Source organism: Haliotis rubra, unplaced genomic scaffold (assembly GCF_003918875.1).
Source record: "Haliotis rubra isolate DU_JTF1 unplaced genomic scaffold, ASM391887v1 Scf1941, whole genome shotgun sequence".
NCBI classification, from domain to species: domain Eukaryota; kingdom Metazoa; phylum Mollusca; class Gastropoda; order Lepetellida; family Haliotidae; genus Haliotis; species Haliotis rubra.
Window position 1 is genome coordinate 2,849 of NW_025765938.1, and position 17,644 is coordinate 20,492.

General features: G+C 39.4%; 2 protein-coding genes across 2 annotated transcripts; both read left to right on the forward strand.

Moving 5' to 3' along the window:
• Positions 1–7,542: 7,542 nt before the first annotated feature.
• Positions 7,543–9,866, forward strand: LOC124274787. The gene is made up of 3 exons (XM_046710165.1): positions 7,543–7,620; positions 7,994–8,169; positions 9,772–9,866. The coding sequence occupies exons 1-3, from the start codon at positions 7,550–7,552 to the stop codon at positions 9,864–9,866; spliced, it is 342 nt and encodes a 113-aa protein (XP_046566121.1). The 5' UTR covers positions 7,543–7,549.
• A 267-nt stretch (positions 9,867–10,133) lies between these two features.
• On the forward strand, positions 10,134–15,758 carry LOC124274792. Its single transcript, XM_046710169.1, has 5 exons — positions 10,134–10,288; positions 10,995–11,129; positions 13,499–13,633; positions 13,824–13,932; positions 14,106–15,758. The coding sequence occupies exons 3-5, from the start codon at positions 13,513–13,515 to the stop codon at positions 14,263–14,265; spliced, it is 390 nt and encodes a 129-aa protein (XP_046566125.1). The 5' UTR covers positions 10,134–10,288; positions 10,995–11,129; positions 13,499–13,512; the 3' UTR covers positions 14,266–15,758.
• Positions 15,759–17,644: the final 1,886 nt, after the last annotated feature.

Sequence of the window (17,644 nt, forward strand, 5' to 3'; positions counted from 1 at the left end):
TTCCAACGAAAAGCTCAAATCAATGACATACATTCGCAATTCGAAAGTCAGCCCTCACAAGGCATATAATTTTACTTCATTGCTTTATGTCAGGCAGTAGTGTAACAAAAGGTAGCCTTACATTCACATAACTTTTGGGTCCAATAAAGCATACTTTTACATGATTCTTGCTCAGAAGCTGCTCGAAAAAGGAGCCATCGAGGCCTCAGTGACGTTTTAAAAAGGTTTATGGCAGACGCGTGGTTTTACAGTGCATGGTTTTAAAGGAAACATGTCAATGATCAAGCTAGGAACAAATTGAATGCACTATTTTAATGGATTTTGAATGGTTCCAGTAGATTCGCGTAATGTCCTTAGCTAAATCAGCTATTTCAGTCAAAAGAGCCAAATAAAATCTGTTTTCTGGTGATAATACCATGATTGGTTATTGTTTCACGTCAATCCTTTGAATATTTCTGAGTGCCAAAATAGTAAACCAAAAGGTCATGGTGCACATGTATGTAATAATTCTGTTCCGACAACGACTTAACTTCTTATGTCCCTGATTGTAAATAAGTACTAAAAAGTGTGACAAAGATGTAGTATATTACTTACCTCAAGTAAGCAAAAATAAAATGCAAAATGTTCATTGCACCATGTCAAGTTTAGAGTGAGTTACTGAGTTACTCTCTAGCAATATTCAAGCAATATCAAGGCGGGGGACACCAGAAGTGGGCTTCACACATTGTACCCATGTAGGGAATCGAACCCGGTTCTCTGGCGGGACGACCGAACGCTTTAACCACTAGTGTATACCCCACCTTCCCTTTCGTTTAAGCCATACTCAGCGAGCTTAAAGATATAAGTGGGTGATTGTCCACTATTCGCGTCGGGGACCATGGCAATCCATTGCAATAATCTATGCAATAAGGATGCGGATACCGTGGCATTGCCGTGGTCAGCGATTCTGCCTAACTTTCACCTGATTTTTTTCAATGTCCTCTAACACAAGCATTTGTTTGCTGAAGATCAATCCTAAACCGGATCTTCACTCGGTCGAGAAATCCGTCTCAAGACTCTCTGCATTCTAATAGATAGGTCAAAGATACAAAGTGTTGTGACTGAACAAAAGCAGGAGTTAAGATATGCCTTGACGATATGTACATAGTTTCCTTCTCTATTTCCCCGTATTGGTAATGTACGCGACAAAATTAAATGTTGTCAAACTGACAGGCCTTATTGGTGTTTTAACAGTGTCCTTTACAGTCATACTTAATAAAAAAACTTGAATCAGACAATAGATAGGACAAATGAGCATGCTCAGCAGACAGCGTGTTGGAGTTTGGCTTCTATGATTTAATTTTAAAGCCACTGAGTGTATCTGTAAAAATGGCAAGAAACCTTTAGGGTAGAGGTGGGGGTAGGGCGACAAGGGACGGCGGGGAGCCTGGTTCCGTGAAATGAGTAGTAAATTACTGTATTTTATTAAGTGCGTGTGTATCGATCAGAGGTTTTGCTTCTTGGATTTTCATCATTATTCATGAGTTCCATGTTTTAACAATACTTTAACCAGAAATAAATAATCTAATCTAAAAATAATTCAGTGTTAAACTTCAGCAAACCATAAGTATTAGCGACAAAACTCCTCTTCTACATCCAGAAGTCTCAGGCTGGAAAAGCAGGAGTCTGTTGTACAATTCCAACTACACTCTTCAAAAAAGAAACGCATAGGCCCATAAATGTATTAAACGTATTTAAGTTACATAAGTCGATGATTAAGCTTAAGGTTGGAAGGAAATTCGATACACGGATGAACATATGTTTTGTTGTTATTATCGAGTATCATTATTTGACCCGCCTCCCGTGGTGTAGTGGTTGGAGGCGTCCGGCCGGAGAGCGGAAGGTCGCGAGTCTCGATCCCGGCCGCGGCATACCGTAAAAATACGTTAGAATGGCAATTTGCTGGTCCCCGCCTGGCGCTCGGCATTAATGGGCACAACAAGGACTGGTCGGTTCGAGTCAGTATAATGTGTCTGAGTGGGATATCTCGTGATGCTTCACTGCGACCATGGTATCCTAGTGGGCTAGCACTATAAAACCAGCTTCGGGTCTGGGCTAGTAATAAGCAGGCCGCACATACACATACATTGACACGCATGCACGTCGTCAAAGGAGCGGAAGATTCTCGCAAGCACGACGTCAATTTCACCCTCACCTATGGGTATTATGTCAGGTCACTCACTGGCACATGTGTGGGACATGTGCGTGTGTGATGATGATGATGATGATGATATTGTGTGTGTGTTATTATTCAGGTCATTACCTGGCATGACACAGCCTGCCACGGCGTCACTGCTCGACACCGCCTGCAGAGTCCTCGGATTTTTCTTGGGGAATTATTTTGCCATTCTTCCTGCAATGGGTTAGCAAGTTCTACAAGTGTCACCCATGGTGACGTTTACGTGCGCGTCGATCAAGGTCGATACATGGATGCCCTCGATTAGGTTCAAGATCAGGCCGTTTGAGAGGCCGGGGAGAGACCTTGACGTTTACATTGGCGAGATAGGGCACCTGTTACGACGAAGCTGTTGTCGTGCGTTGTCATGTTGAAACAGCTCGCTGACGGTTAAGAAGTGGGGAGGGGTAAAGGTCGAAAGATTTTGTCGATGTGTAGCGATTTGCTGTAAGATTGTCTTGAAAACCACCACTATAGTTTGGCATGAAATGCATGGGGACCCGGTTTTTGAAAATATCTCTTCATCAATGACCCAATCGATCTCAAACTGTGCAAGTGGATGTTTTGTCAGAACAACCTAATCACATTGTAAATCACCGATTTTATGCATTTGTATTAAAAGAATCTGTCTAATGTAATTGTCCACAAAATAAACAGCAGACCGCTAAGACAGCTTGCAGAGGGAGGGAGCCAATGACCTGTAACAGCGGCAGTGTTGGTCATAAAGGTCAACTGCCGGTTTGAGCAAGCGGTTTTACAAAGCTGATCACACATTTGCAGTTTAATCTTGATGCATGTACATGTAGTATAAGTGTTATCATAATTATGTCTCTATATGTGGGACCGAAGGAAGATATACTACGACATCGCTGAAATCGCTTAGCTTAATATATTTATAAAGCGATGTGGTGCCCAGTCCTGACAGATAAATCTATCTAAACTCTGGCGTTTTCTGGACTTACATGGAATCACATTTCCTGACCATTCTAATGATGATACCATGTAAAATCTGGCTCGTCAAAAGTGTGAAAACTTAAACGTTATGACATATTGATGGGTAGAATGTTCAACTTGCTCATTATTCTCTCACAAGGGATATTTATTGCATAGTTTCACATTTAAAGGATCTTTTTAACACAAACAATTCTCATTTAATTACAGGGTTTTTAAAAGATCAATATCAATCTTTATTTCGTAATTGAAGAGGCCACAGGCCTATAGTACATATACATATATAATGGAGAATTACATAAATAAATATATTTACATTACAGTGATAAAACGTAATGCATTACTATGTGAATGAACATGGCAAGGCTTTGTAATATATTTTTATTTTTACTTCTTATAGAGTAGAGAATGTTATGATGCTTGGATGGATATAGTAATATGTGTAAAACATTCACTTGACAAATTATTTTCGCACACCATGTTTGAAGAAGATGTATGTCTTTAAGTCTATGGTAAATGTCTGCCATGAATGACGTATGTGATTCTACACATACAATGCATCTCCAAGCGTTTCCAGAAGCCAATGGAGAATAACAAGTTCTTAACATGAGATGTCCAATTTCTTTGTCCATTTTTATCATACAATAACACCATATTATAACATTTTTACGGTAACCGATATGGAGGCATATTTAACAGTTTTAACCAATATTTGACAACTTTGTAAACAAGTGCATTGGATATCTGCCCCATTCACCGTAAACCGCTGCATTAACTGTATTCAATTTAACACAAGATATTTCTTGCATGCATACAAGTGTATTCTTTCTATTTGATGTCTACTAATCCCAAGATTTCTGCTTCATACGTCAAAATTGGGTTTATTTTTGCATCAAAAATCTTTAAAAAAGGTTTTGTAAGTAATATCTCCAAGTGTGCTTATGGTCTTCATTATACATAAGTGAGTGCCTTTTGCGCTTGGAGCGAAGCATATTTGAAATGCATGCATTCAAGACAAACCATTGGTAAACTACAATCCAAATATGTATAATAGCTTACACAGTTAAATACAGGGTTTTAAACTATATCGGATTGTTCAGTAGTTTTGAATGGTTGTGTTTTAACTGGGAGGTTGATGTAATCAAAATCTAGTATTATATTGCTATTTAAAGTTTGAAGTATCGTTAAAAATATTGTACCCAGATGATAGAATAATAGCATTATACTGCACTACAGACAACCGGAATTGTATTGCTTCTATTGTATTGTATTGATTTATGGCTAGCATTGTTTACAACTACCAGTGGCTGAAGGATGGTTTAAATCCTGCTGGGGTTTCATGCAGAAGCTGAAGTATTGTAAGTCCCCATGAACTCCAGTAAGGTGGCCTAGCTTTGGTTGTTGGTGGTCCATAGCCCGTGTTTTCATGTTAATATATGTCATAACAAGTTGCATGTTTAGAATTGAAAATAATTAGTTTTTAGAATTGAATTCTGTGATACGTTGCTAATGATTTACTGTCCTTCGTGACAGCTATTTATCATATATACTAACTTTGTTCTCGTCACTATATGGCTGAAATATTAACTTACTCACTCAACTCAACTTGCTCATTGAGTACAATGTCGTAAAACTGCTATGTATGCCGATGATTAAGGTATGTAACTGCGTATGTGTATGTTTAACTAAATTCACAAATTAACTGTCTCGATACACATAAGCTTTGAGTTAACAGATGTTTAACAAAACACATACTGTGTCACTCGATAATCTAAAACCTAGGAAGATATCACCGTGTGCTAATGTATTCATAATACGGAAGTACTATATTCCAAAATACTTTCTAGAGCACATCAGAATCTCGTTTATTTATTTTAAAACCATGTACGAGGAAAGCTTAGTTTACAATCCAGGATGTAATTTAAACTTTAAAAATACCAGTTAACACAAACTTACAATCGGCAGTGTAAGAGGGACATGCGGTTTGCGTATCTCCACAATTTTCTTCCTGGATTTGTTCATACTATATAATATAGATTTTCATGATTATCATACATTTACAGACAGTTTATGATGTCTGCAAAATCCGATTCACCAAAATTATGTTACATATGTGGGATAGATACCGTTGTTTTCTATGGAATATTACTACGACATCATTTTATCACTCATCTGAGTGTATTTACAAGTGTCCCAATTGAATTACTATATGCTGTGAGAGCGACTGTGTCATGGTGATCCGAGTCTATTTTTACGTTGCAATGTTGATTTGATAGGAAGAGGTATTTGTGGATACCTGTTTGTTTATTGTACTTGATATATGTACAAACCTGTCTCGTAATACTACATGATCATATCAATATACATTTAATAAATCCGTGCTTTGAACATATGGAATACAGCAGTGTGTCCAAAACTGATGACAAGGGACTCTTTATTGTTATTAGATTCACTGTAGTCGAGAAATCACTAATCCGTTTACAGTGTGAACATTGCACCAGAACATCAACATAACAGCCTCTAAGTTAACAGAAGACAAAACCTTAGAAATTGCTGGGTAAGCATGACTTGATGAGCCCACATGTTTTATTATCCCAAGGGTACGTTCAACAATTCTATGTTGCCAATTAGTAGTTGTTTGTGAGATTTCCACTTGCCAAAGTCGTCCATTGTGACTATATATGCAAAGCATGTCGCCATGTGAAATTAGCATGAAGAGCAGAATCAACGCTAGTGTGTGTTTTGTTGCAGATTCAATCCGTGAGGGAACAAACCTAAGACACAATGGCGTGGCTTTGGACAACGGTGTTGTTTTTCTGCATCACAGGGACACACACTGGTAGGATGTTTTTGGGGTTTTGGTCTGCTACCATTAGTATCAACTATAGGGTGGGTATTGCAGAATTTCATATTGCGATATATTATTGATGCGGAAGCATCTATTGCGATATGTATTGCAATATATTGCAAGGATTATTGTTTTAATTAGTAAACTACTTATAATCAAGTTAATGCTTGATTTATAAGCAAAACACAACAAAATCACAATGATTGATTAACCTTTATAAACACTTTAAATCATGACAAAATGAAAAATGTAAGTGGCATTTGGCACTAATGGAAACAGGGGAAAAGAACGAATTCAAAAAACGGGAAATATCCGAAGTTTTCCGAATGCATGACAAAATACCGGTTTTCGATCAGCGTATCATAATACGTATCGTTTTCATGTCTGAACTGGTAAATACCGGTAAACCGGTTATATTGCGCAGCCCTAATCAACTATGCACCTGGTACTATGGTTCAAGCTGTACATGGCATCCTGGATGTAAGAGTTCTGTCTGACACCTTATATCGTGTATGATTAGTTAGGACTAAATACATGTATTAAAGGGAATTGACTAATATGTCAGCAGCGGACAGGTGAATCATTTCGAGATTTATTAGTGAAAACGTTTTATATATTCTGGTCTTTTCATCTGTATTAGAAGATGTACCCGCATTGTCAAGAGCAGGACATCAATTCCTTTGTTTATTATCGCTTCAGATGCCGAGTGTCACTGTAACACCACTACTGCCTGTGCCGTGTTCCCCTCTACTCCCTGTAACCGAAGGTCGGTGGATCCCAAACAGATGTCAGGAAGGATGGTTCGGTACCTATTGCCAAAGACGTGAGTGTAGTGTAGACAGGTAGTCTATGTAGCATGAATTCAAGTCAACGATATTTGCGATATCTTGATATATTGCTAATCTTGCTCCTAATCTTCATGATTTATTTAACACTTTGCAGAAGGCAACTGAAGGAATGACGAGAATGTTTTAAACACTGGTTGAAAACCTGAATTTAGATTGAGTATCATGTTTAAATGGTTTCCAAGATAATGGGAGACATACATGCATTGTATGGACTGGAGTATGTAACGCCCCGACATTATAATCGGTTGTTGGAAAGAAAAAATATCACGTAATATCATATTCAGTGGTGCTTTGTATTCTATTTTGAAATGCCATTTGATATCTGTAACCCTTATTCCACGTTTGTTAATTATGGGGGATTTCTAAAGCCCAACGTTGATAAGTCAAATACATACTGCGAAATAATGTACACTTCTATGCATTAACTGTTTTCGCACAATGAACCTACTGCCATTATTTCCACTATTGTCGTATGTGTATTATGTTTTACATGGTTTCTCTTTCTTCAGGAAATGTTGCTTTGGGAAGAACTGCCACACAGAGCAGTACATACAGTGTATACACTGACGGACATGGAATATAACACACACCGTTTCGAGGCCAGGTACGCCGTGGATGGCAGAGCTACCACCGACTTTAATAGTAAACCACTGACATGTATACACATACCAACAGTGGAGACCAAACATGGACTGTGTATCTGAACAACTCAAACACAGACAAGATACATCACATCAAGCTGTATCTACGTCAGGACTGTGAGTATGGGTCTCACTATATAACACCGTTTGTGTTTTCATTAAGGACAATATCATGTTTGCTATAATATGAATCGTTGGCGTATGTTTTGTGTGAGTGTGATAATGTTAGCGGTACATGGGCAATATTTTAGCATTATCGTGACGAGATGAAACGATTACATATCAATGCTGAAACAACTGAGATTTAAAACCTATATCAGAGATATTACATTAAAACTCGCATCTTTATCATAAAAGGATAGCATTAAAAAGAACAATTCAATGTAAAAATGGGCTGTAGATCACCAACAGCACATGGTGCAAATTGATCTGGAGCTTAAGTGAAATATTTGATGTTTGACAGAACGCGTATTTTCCCTTTGAAATGCAGTCCAAGACCGAAACAATGGCATGAAGATATATGTTGGTGGACAGCTGTGCTTCCAGTGGTCAAGGAATACCCATCCGCAGCTGTAGCTGATGTCAAATGTCAACAAGCACTGGCAGGAAACAACCTCACCATACAGACAAACAGTTTTCTCACGTTGTGCGAGGTACAGATATTTGGTAGGTTAACGTACACCAATGAACGTGTGAGCAACAGATTGTGATTTTAGCTTTGATTTGAACAATACATTCATAGAATATATATGATGTAGATATATGTGCCATTTAATGCACAATGGCTGTTGTATAGTGCCAATACGAAACCAATATTGATAATCACTAATAATGAAACATAATTTCATGTCATTCTGAGGCTGTCAGTTATATATTAAGCAGCAAAAAAAACCGTCTGTGCGAATTAAAAATTAGATAGTCACTGTAATCAAATCATAAATGAAGATAATTAGCGGATCAAAAACATTTTTTGTGTACAATATACTGACACATCAATGAATAACTCAGCTCAATTCCAAAACATTACGTGAACGTTTGCGGTCCATTCAGAATCTTGACTTCAGTATCTAGTGTGACGACCACGAGCGGTTATAACTGCAGCACAGCGTCTATGCATGGAGTGCACCACTCGATTGATAAGGCCATTGGCTCCTGGAACCACACTCTGAAAAGGCCTGGCGCAATAAATCGTCTGTGTTCGATATGGTATGACATTATTCAGTCTCTTCTGAATTTCATCCCAAAGATGTTCACTTGAGTTTAAATCAGGACTAATGTTGACACCGTTCTGCTGTAGGAAGTCCCGTGTAGCTCTGGCAGTATGGGCCCGGGCGTTATCATGCTGGAAATGTTGTTTCGGTGACGTGCGAAATGTGGTATGACGTGGGTCTGAGAACTTGGTCGATGTAGCCGCATCGCTGTGATGCCGCCTCCTCCCTGGGCCAAGGTTCTGGAACACCATCGGGACCCATATTCTTCTTCTGCCATCTGCAGTTGATACGCAGTACCGACTCTCATCTGTGAAAAAGAACAGCTCCTATTGCCTGTATCGCCAGTTTTGGCATTGTAGGGCAAACTGTAGACGATCACGCCGATGACGAGGGTGAGGATAGGTCCACGGTAAGGTTCACGGCAATGGAGGTCTCCCGATGTTAAGACGTCGGCGTACCGTATCAGTACTGATTGGTCTCCCGTGTCTTCCCACCGTCTGGCGGTTGTTTCGGATGCCTGCATGAAGGGATTCTGTACATACCGTCGCACAACATGGCGGTCTTGTCGTCTTGTGGTCAGCCTTTGGTCTGTCCGTATGGGGGCGATCTTTTGTGGTGTTGGTGGCTTGGAAACGTTGCTGCAGCTTGTAGATGGTCCGAACGTTGGCCAGCTTCAAGTCTTCCTAGCTTCCTGGTTCGTCTGAGTTGTCGTGAGTCGCGGCATTCTGCTGACGTTGCAATGTGAATACTTCAACAAGGTTTGGGGATGCATTTTATAGGGCTGGTCCTTGTGAACAGCACGATGCAGCATGAGTTGCATGAAAACATAGAGAACACGTACCATCTCCGAGATCAGGTTGCGTTTTGATACCATTTCCGGGTCCCATTCCTGAGTTTAGGACGGAATGTCTTTGTCAAAAATATATAACCAAAACATGTATGAATGAGTTTACAGTTATCCGTTTCTGTGAAGGAAAATTCCAAACTGACGTTTCTTTTGCTGCTTAGTATAATTCATGTTTGTTCTATATGCATTATTGTTAAAGTTCGTTTTCAGTTTGTAGTGACGGCTGGTTTGGCGAGGACTGTGACAAACAGTGTCACTGTTCACTAAACACAGAAGTATGTGACAAGATCACTGACAGTGTATGAGTGGATGCGCTCCAGGATACACATGGGACGGACTGCCAAGCAGGTGCAGATTCTGAGTCAATGAAACACAATCAAACGCAAACTTTCTATATATGAAGTGGATGACTGTTAAGCCTAATGTCTCCTTTGTTTTCACTCGACATGTACCCATACAACATATACGTGGAGCGTGGCATTAAACATTGGCATTACTTTCTGGGGATGAACCTTCCATTTGAAAATGTCTATATTCAATTGCATCAGATTTATTTAAAAATATCAGTAAAGTTGTTCTACATCACCTACAGCGTGTTCAGACGGTTACTATGGAGACTGCACCTCCAAGTGTGGAAACTGCCTCAATGCTGACTATTGTGACAAGACAACAGGCATCTGTCCTGGAAGTTGTGCAGCAGGGTGGCGAACTGACACCTGTCTTCAACGTGAGTACATCGTGCTTGCTCACAGTGCAGTTGCATGGTTTATATCCAGAATTATATCACAAGTATGAGAAAGCCCCCTCCATACCGACAAAAAAATCATTTCTATAAACAGAGTCTGTTGTACAATGTCGGCTATATACTGCGATTATGAATCGGTGATAATGTATCCTGCACAATCGCTAATACCCGTCACAACACTGCATACGCAATTTCCGTATGTCGTACAATCGAAATACTGAACAGCATCGACATTAGTTTTGGCATTGATCAACGTTGGAAATGTCTTCCATATGTGTCTCTATCATAAAACGTTTTAAACGACGCCTCGAACGTTGTACCCTGCATGACATATCTTTTGAGCAAGACTGATAAATCATAAAATTGTAATAAAGTCATATTAACTTCATAGCAACGTTGTAGACTCAAGCAGCGAGAGCAACAGCATTGTTTTGAAAAAAAATATAAAAATTGTTATATGATGAAGTTGGTGCAATGTAAAGCATGATGACTTTTCTGTTTTAATAGGTTCCAGTATGTATCCTGATGCTTAGGACATCTTTATCTTTAAACGGTATTAAATATCGCCCTTTACTTCCAGGCGATGAAGCTACTGTTTGAAAATGGCGTGCCTACATCTAAATTGCTTCATACTATTTGAAACATTTGATGTAGCTTTTACATACTAACTGTTTTACATCATGTACAGCGTGTCTGGGTGGTTACTATGGAGACTGCACCTCCAAGTGTGGAAACTGCTTCAACGCTGCTTTTTGTGACAAGTCTACAGGCATCTGTCCTTTAGGTTGTGCAGCAGGGTGGCACACTGACACTTGTCTTCAACGTGAGTACATGGTCTTTGCTCAAGGCGCAATTGTGCGGCTCTGTGCACAGTCCCAAAGTATTTATTTTATTTTTATGTATTTATGTATTTATCTATTCATGTTTTTAATTGGCTAATACACATAACTGATTATGCGTACTGCATTCGCTGAAATGCTGACATATGCGAATGTCATAAACGAAAGACTTAGTTTCTCCATAACTATCGATCCTGTGATGGTTTAAAATGCGAATCCCCCTCTCTGTGATTCTTGCATTGGTCTTGCAACGAATAACAAGAGCATTTCATCACTCACAGTATTCACAGTAAGCATATGTGTATTAATCACTATCAAGAAAATGGTAATATCAATATCGATAGAAACATAACGAATACATACAAAAATAGTTCAAACAAATATACAAGTTAAAACATAAATTGCGTCTTACATTACTTTGGTCACTGAGAGTCATTTCATCCTCGTGTCTATTTTTAATTCCTTTGAAGGCTTTATTGAGCCATTTACTGCTCTAACCTTGCTTCAACTACTTTAGAGAACGTTGTCTATTAGTCTATCACTGAAATCGTCGAGTATGCTTCATTTTGAACCTCAAGTCTGAAACAAAAACACTAAACGCTCGAGATGCTGTGAATCTGACACATAGTTCACTGTTGGAAAGTCACCCCTTTTCCCCTTCAGTCTTGAGAAAAGTTTTCAAACCTATTACAGGCACTGCCCAAAAGTTCATACTGATTTATTACAGCTTTAGTTTGTCTACCGACGTGGACTGCAACTTGCGGTTAGTAATACACATAAAGGGATGTTTAATGTATGTCTGAAACTAAATGATGGTACAGAGACGAACGCTTGCAACAAAATAATAATGTCCTTGTTTGTCATCAGAACGAGTGAGTTAATCTTATTTTATCGTCACAACGGCAATATTTCGGCCATATCGTGACGAGAACCAATATGACATTGATAAGGAATAAATGTAGAATAGCAAACCTGCCGTCATGGGACAGTAAAACAACTAGAGTATCACAGTTATATTTTAAAACTAGCAATTAATATTAAACTAATAACACTATACGGACAGTAAACACTATAAAAAACAGCCAATAGATCGCCGGCAACTGAAGTTAGATTCTATTGGGGCAGCTGTGTGAATAGTGATGTTTGCTCCAAGACAAATGGAACATGTCCAGGAGGATTTTCATCAGGGTGGTTCAAAGGCATGGGTAATCAGCGTAAGTCAACTGCAGTTATCTAATACAGTAACAAGATGATGATAGCTTTATATTGTATGTGTGACTATTCAACTGGGATGAGTGAGTTTAGTTTAATGTCGCACTCGGCAATATTCCAGCCTATTCAGCGGGAACATTAGCAAACATATTCCAAATTTCGTCTGTGGTGCCGTCAGGGAGAAAACGTGAACAAAAGGGGTGATATATTGGCCTTTTTCAGATAATAATAAATGTGACGCAGCTATGGGGGACTCATATGTAATATGCCTAAACTTAAATAGAAATGTTGTTTTCAAATGTTCCTAAGGTATGCATAATATATAGTGAAAGTTAGATGTCTAAATGCTTCTCCGGGTAGGAAAAACATTAAAATAGGCATAAATAGTCGGTACAAGCAGGGTTGAAAGAATTGGAGAGCTCTAAAGTTTGGATGCCTCTCGTTAAGATTTGACTTGATAGTTTATCTCCAAAGGAACGTCCTGGCAATAATCAAAACAATCTACATATACATGGAACCTGAGCACATGCCAATCGTAATGGACAATATGTCCTTGTCATTTGATATTGTAATGCCCCCATGCTCACCAACTGACACATTTTAACTGCATCACTAAGGCTCATGTTTATGTTACTGTCTACAGCATGCCCAGAAGGACATGTTATGGTGGCAATTGTACGTCTCCGTGTGGTCACTGTCTGGACACTGATGTCTGTGACACGGTGACAGGGAAATGTCCTGCAGAATGTCAGCCAGGATGGTGGCCAGATCTCTGTTCACAAGGTTGGTACTTAATCTGTACGTATTCTCATATAATTGAAACGCGATGTCTTTTGTTGATAATGAATCATATTTTTACAGCTTGCAGTGATGGTCGTCATGGACACCACTGTCAGTTTGAGTGTGGTCAGTGTACAGGAAACCTGCCTTGTAACAAGATCAATGGAACATGTGATCAAGGATGTCTGCCAGGGTTTCAAGAACCATTTTGTAAAGGTGGGATACACATTCAGTGTTATGAGAGTTATGGTTTACTGCTCATTCCATGAGAAACCTTCCCCTGGTCGCTTTGACAAGACATCCTTCTGATTATATCACTGCATGATGGTTAGATGAAAAAAATATCTCGTCTCCTCCCCAGAATGCGTTGACGGAATGTACGGTGATGACTGCATGTCACGATGTGGTCAGTGTAAAGACGGCCTAGCCTGTGATAGGTCCAGTGGCGAATGTCCTGGAGGATGTCAGGGTAACTTCATGAAGCCACTGTGTCAAGGTAGGACACTAAAAGCAGGAAATAAAGTTTTCTGTCGACTTTGTGCAAAGTTTGCACAGTCATCCAGACAACTGACATCAAGATAAATGCTGCAGGAAGTCTTTGTTTCCTCTTCTTATACTCAATTATAGTAACTTGGTAAGACATCAAGGCAGCTTATATGAACCACTTACTTATGTTCTGAAACTAGGTTGTGCAGCAGGATGCTCAAACCAGGTAGTGCAAGTTGCAGCAACACTTGGGACACTTCTCGTGTTGTCTCTCGTCGCTCTGCTGACAGCCATCATTTACATCAGAAGGTAAGGTGAAGAATGTATTATGTAGTTATCATGATTAACTACAGGGATTGACTTACATTTTGTGCCGAATTAACAAATCGGATATATATATAAGATGTATTTCAGAGAATGAAAAATCATTCTGTCGTGTCCATATAACAGTCATAGAGATGAAACATTTCTGTATATTGCAGACTGAAGATTCAACTGGATGCCTCACAAAAGAAACCCGAAGATAACTACATATCTCTAGACGAGAAGACCAGGGATCCAGTTGTGGAGAGCACATATGAACACATTGACAATACCACTCCTTCTCTCAACGCAGTGGAAGTCCCTCAGGGCCGCATTTGAATAGTTGCATAAAGCGTCCTGTCTATATAGAGTAGCCTTTTATTACGTTAATAGTTCGGAGTGTGGACAAACGTTACGGTAATTTCTCAAGTGAGGTCACGAATTACTTAACAACTGAACAACATCAAGACATGTTCTGACGTAAATAACAGCATAATAACGTGATTCATCTTTTGTAAAAACGGCAACTTAGCCAATCATTTGAGTCCTTCCTTTAGCAGTTATTCTTTCGCTGATCATGACGACTTTGAAGATCCCAAGGTCACCTCAATGCATCTTGCATGGAATTGGTGAAGACCCCTCTTCCCTGTTTTATTGTCTACCGCTAGTGTATTCCCCATCTCTGGCGACACATACTTTGAGTTGTGCCATCAAGATAGTCGGTCGGCCTGTTCGAGAGGCATTTCGAAATAGGAGCACCAAGGGTAGATAACACTATATGGATGGGCAACTTCTTTATTACAGTGAGAGCGACGTGTCGGACACTGAACTGACATACAACCTTACTGTATGAGGCACCGAATTCAAATATTCTTATGACTCGCTGTCTGTCATTTTCCTTTATGTGTAACCTCGTCACATTTAACCAAACCTACCAAATGTGGGGTTGTCAGCACACGTTCGAATACAGGATATAATAGATTTCGTAGATATTATCTGACATATTTCTTCTTGAATAACTAGCTGCTGTTTAAGCATTTGCTTGAGGCCAGTAGATACAACTCGGCATGTGAGGCTAAGTCTTGGTGTTACGACATGAGGGTTGACATTTGTAAATGTTACGTTTAGTATGTTCACTGAAATACAATATATAATTATGCATTATAGTGTGTGACCTTTTGTAAACAATAAACATTCTCACATGAATAATTCTGGCGGTTGAAGCGACTGGTTGTCACCCTGAAGATGTCTGATTTCCAGCATGGTGTAAAGTCAATTCGTAGTGTTCCCTCGATATGAAATTTTGTTTGAAAATTGCATAAAGCATGTAACCTTTACAGTGTTCCAGCACCTAAATAGCCCTAAATCGTGTTAAAATTATATATACGAGAACATTAATATCCAGTACGACGCTCCAACAGTTCCATATATACCCAACGTTTAGACATGCATGTACATGTTTGTATATGTTCATTATACTTACCTCCGAGAGGCGCTATGTTGGAACAAAACAGTAGCAAGGTCACATGCATTGCGTAATAATAAATCACGATAAGTAATCTGTCACCTGTTGTATTACTTTTTTTCCTGATCCTTGGTATTGTTTCATATAAATCATGTACATGTATTTCTAAGTGCACGTGTTACATTTTGTAATATATATGCATCCATGCTGTTATTTACCATGACACTTCATGCTGGTCACTGACTATGAGCACGGAGATGCGTAGTATAGATGCTGAATTCCAAACTCATATAATCTATCATTATCATTGTATCACTATTGTCATTGTCATGAATTTACTATCTGACATAAATTTAATTTGATAGCGGTTATGTATTGTGTATGTTTCAGTTTCAGTCATGTTTTATCTACAGCTAGTAGGTCATCTGCGGTGTTAGGGATGTTGGTAGTCGCCACGTAAAGTGTCGATACCATCTTTAACATAGCCGTACATGTTGCTGAAAGGTGTACATATTCTGTAATATTTTGATCTGAACAGCAATTACAAGCTACATACGTTAGATTTCCTCATGCATGGAGCGGTGGGCTTGTGGTTATAGCCTCTGCTCGTCAACGCTGAAGACACTGGTTCGATTCCCACATAGGAAAAATTGTATGAAACCTATTTGTGGTGAAAGCCGCAGTAATATAGCTGGAATATTGCTAAAACCATATTCACTCTAACTCTGGCATGCAAAACAGTTACCGTTGAAAATTGGTTAACATATCGAGTCGGTGGGGTAGCCTAATGGTTAAAGCGGCCGCTCGTCAAACTGAAGACCCGGGTTTGATTCCCAGCAAAGGGTAAAATATATGAAGCTCATTTCTCGTGTCCCCCACCGTGATAATGCTGGAATATTGCTAAAAGCGGCGTAAAAAAACCGCAATCACTGAATCTGTATCTACCAGAATACAAACGTGCACTGCAATAATGATCAGAATGAAATTACACCTTGTCATTTACGCATAAACTAATTTGTTTGTTAGTCTACAACAAATAAAACAACATTCTCCCACCACAGCTGTCAAAGTATATGTCTCTATTCTATTACCTGAGACCTCATTTACTCGAACTCGTTAATTTCTTTCTCAAAGCCATCCTCATGGTTATACTGTCTCGGTGTAAATAAATGTCACAATACGACAGCGAAGGTAGCTGGACGGGTTTCTCTCGCCCGGCAAGGCGAGATGAAAACATTCAAGCGGAAGATATGTACATTGCTTCCACCACATTGACGTGGAACATACTGATTCAAATACGTGACAGTAGTTATGCGATCCCGGCAATAAATCAGGAGTTCGGTATCGAGCCATGTTATTTGATGTAAACATTAATGCATACAGGATTCTTCTGTCGAATACAGCACTGTCATTCATTGTACCTCGCTTTTAACTCATTGATGTGGAACTTACGAATACAAACACGGTGCAGTAGCAAAGCGAACGTCACACATTATGAATCAGTAAATAATAATATGGATTTTCCACACCAAAGCGTGCTCAAAGCGCTGACACACTATCTGATAACCCAAGCTGCTTATGGGGCGCTAGAAGGTTAATAGTCACATGACTTATCCCACTGGGTACCCATTTTCCCGGCTGGGTGAAGATCACATTTATCACTTGTACTTCGTTGTACTGAAGTCCTAGAAACCCTCAGGAGTCAAGCGGCCAAACACAGTCTCCCATCAAAGTACTCTCCGCGCCCAACGTTGCTTAATTTCAACTGATTAGTGAGCTCTACGCTCAGGACCACACGCCACCACCTCTACCACCAGTTGTTTGCTATCGAGTCCTGTTATCTAATGTAAAGATAAATGCAGCAATTTACTACATGATATAAGCGAATTAGTCACCATATTTGGATTAAGTCTGTCCATGTGAAGCTAAGAAGAGGACAGGTTTACCACCCTGGTGATCTTGATCTGTGGTCAGCGGCTGCTGAGAGGTATGGAAAGGGGAGTGTGCGTGAGTGCGGTGCGTAATTGCTTAAGAACGCAAACTCATTGTTATGAAAAATAACAAGCTTGGGGAGGCACATATATGACCAATCGCATGCTGTGTGAGTCACTAGACAATCTCAAACCCATGAGAATATCACAGAATGTGTATTTGGGCATAACCATGGTCTCAAGTTCAAAAGAGCACAACTACGTCATTGTCACCTCAAAGATAACATTAAACTGTGTACAAGGTATCCCGCAAACCAGGATG

Bases quoted from the DNA above. Each gene is read 5' to 3' on its own strand.
- LOC124274787 (XM_046710165.1), top strand. From the start codon at position 7,550: ATGGACTGTGTATCTGAACAACTCAAACACAGACAAGATACATCACAT. The intron at 7,621-7,993 runs GTGAGTATGGGT...TTTGAAATGCAG, and splicing joins GCTGTATCTACGTCAGGACT to TCCAAGACCGAAACAATGGC. The intron at 8,170-9,771 runs GTAGGTTAACGT...GTTCGTTTTCAG, and splicing joins GTGCGAGGTACAGATATTTG to TTTGTAGTGACGGCTGGTTT.
- LOC124274792 (XM_046710169.1), top strand. From the start codon at position 13,513: ATGTACGGTGATGACTGCATGTCACGATGTGGTCAGTGTAAAGACGGC. The intron at 13,634-13,823 runs GTAGGACACTAA...TTCTGAAACTAG, and splicing joins CATGAAGCCACTGTGTCAAG to GTTGTGCAGCAGGATGCTCA. The intron at 13,933-14,105 runs GTAAGGTGAAGA...TGTATATTGCAG, and splicing joins GCCATCATTTACATCAGAAG to ACTGAAGATTCAACTGGATG.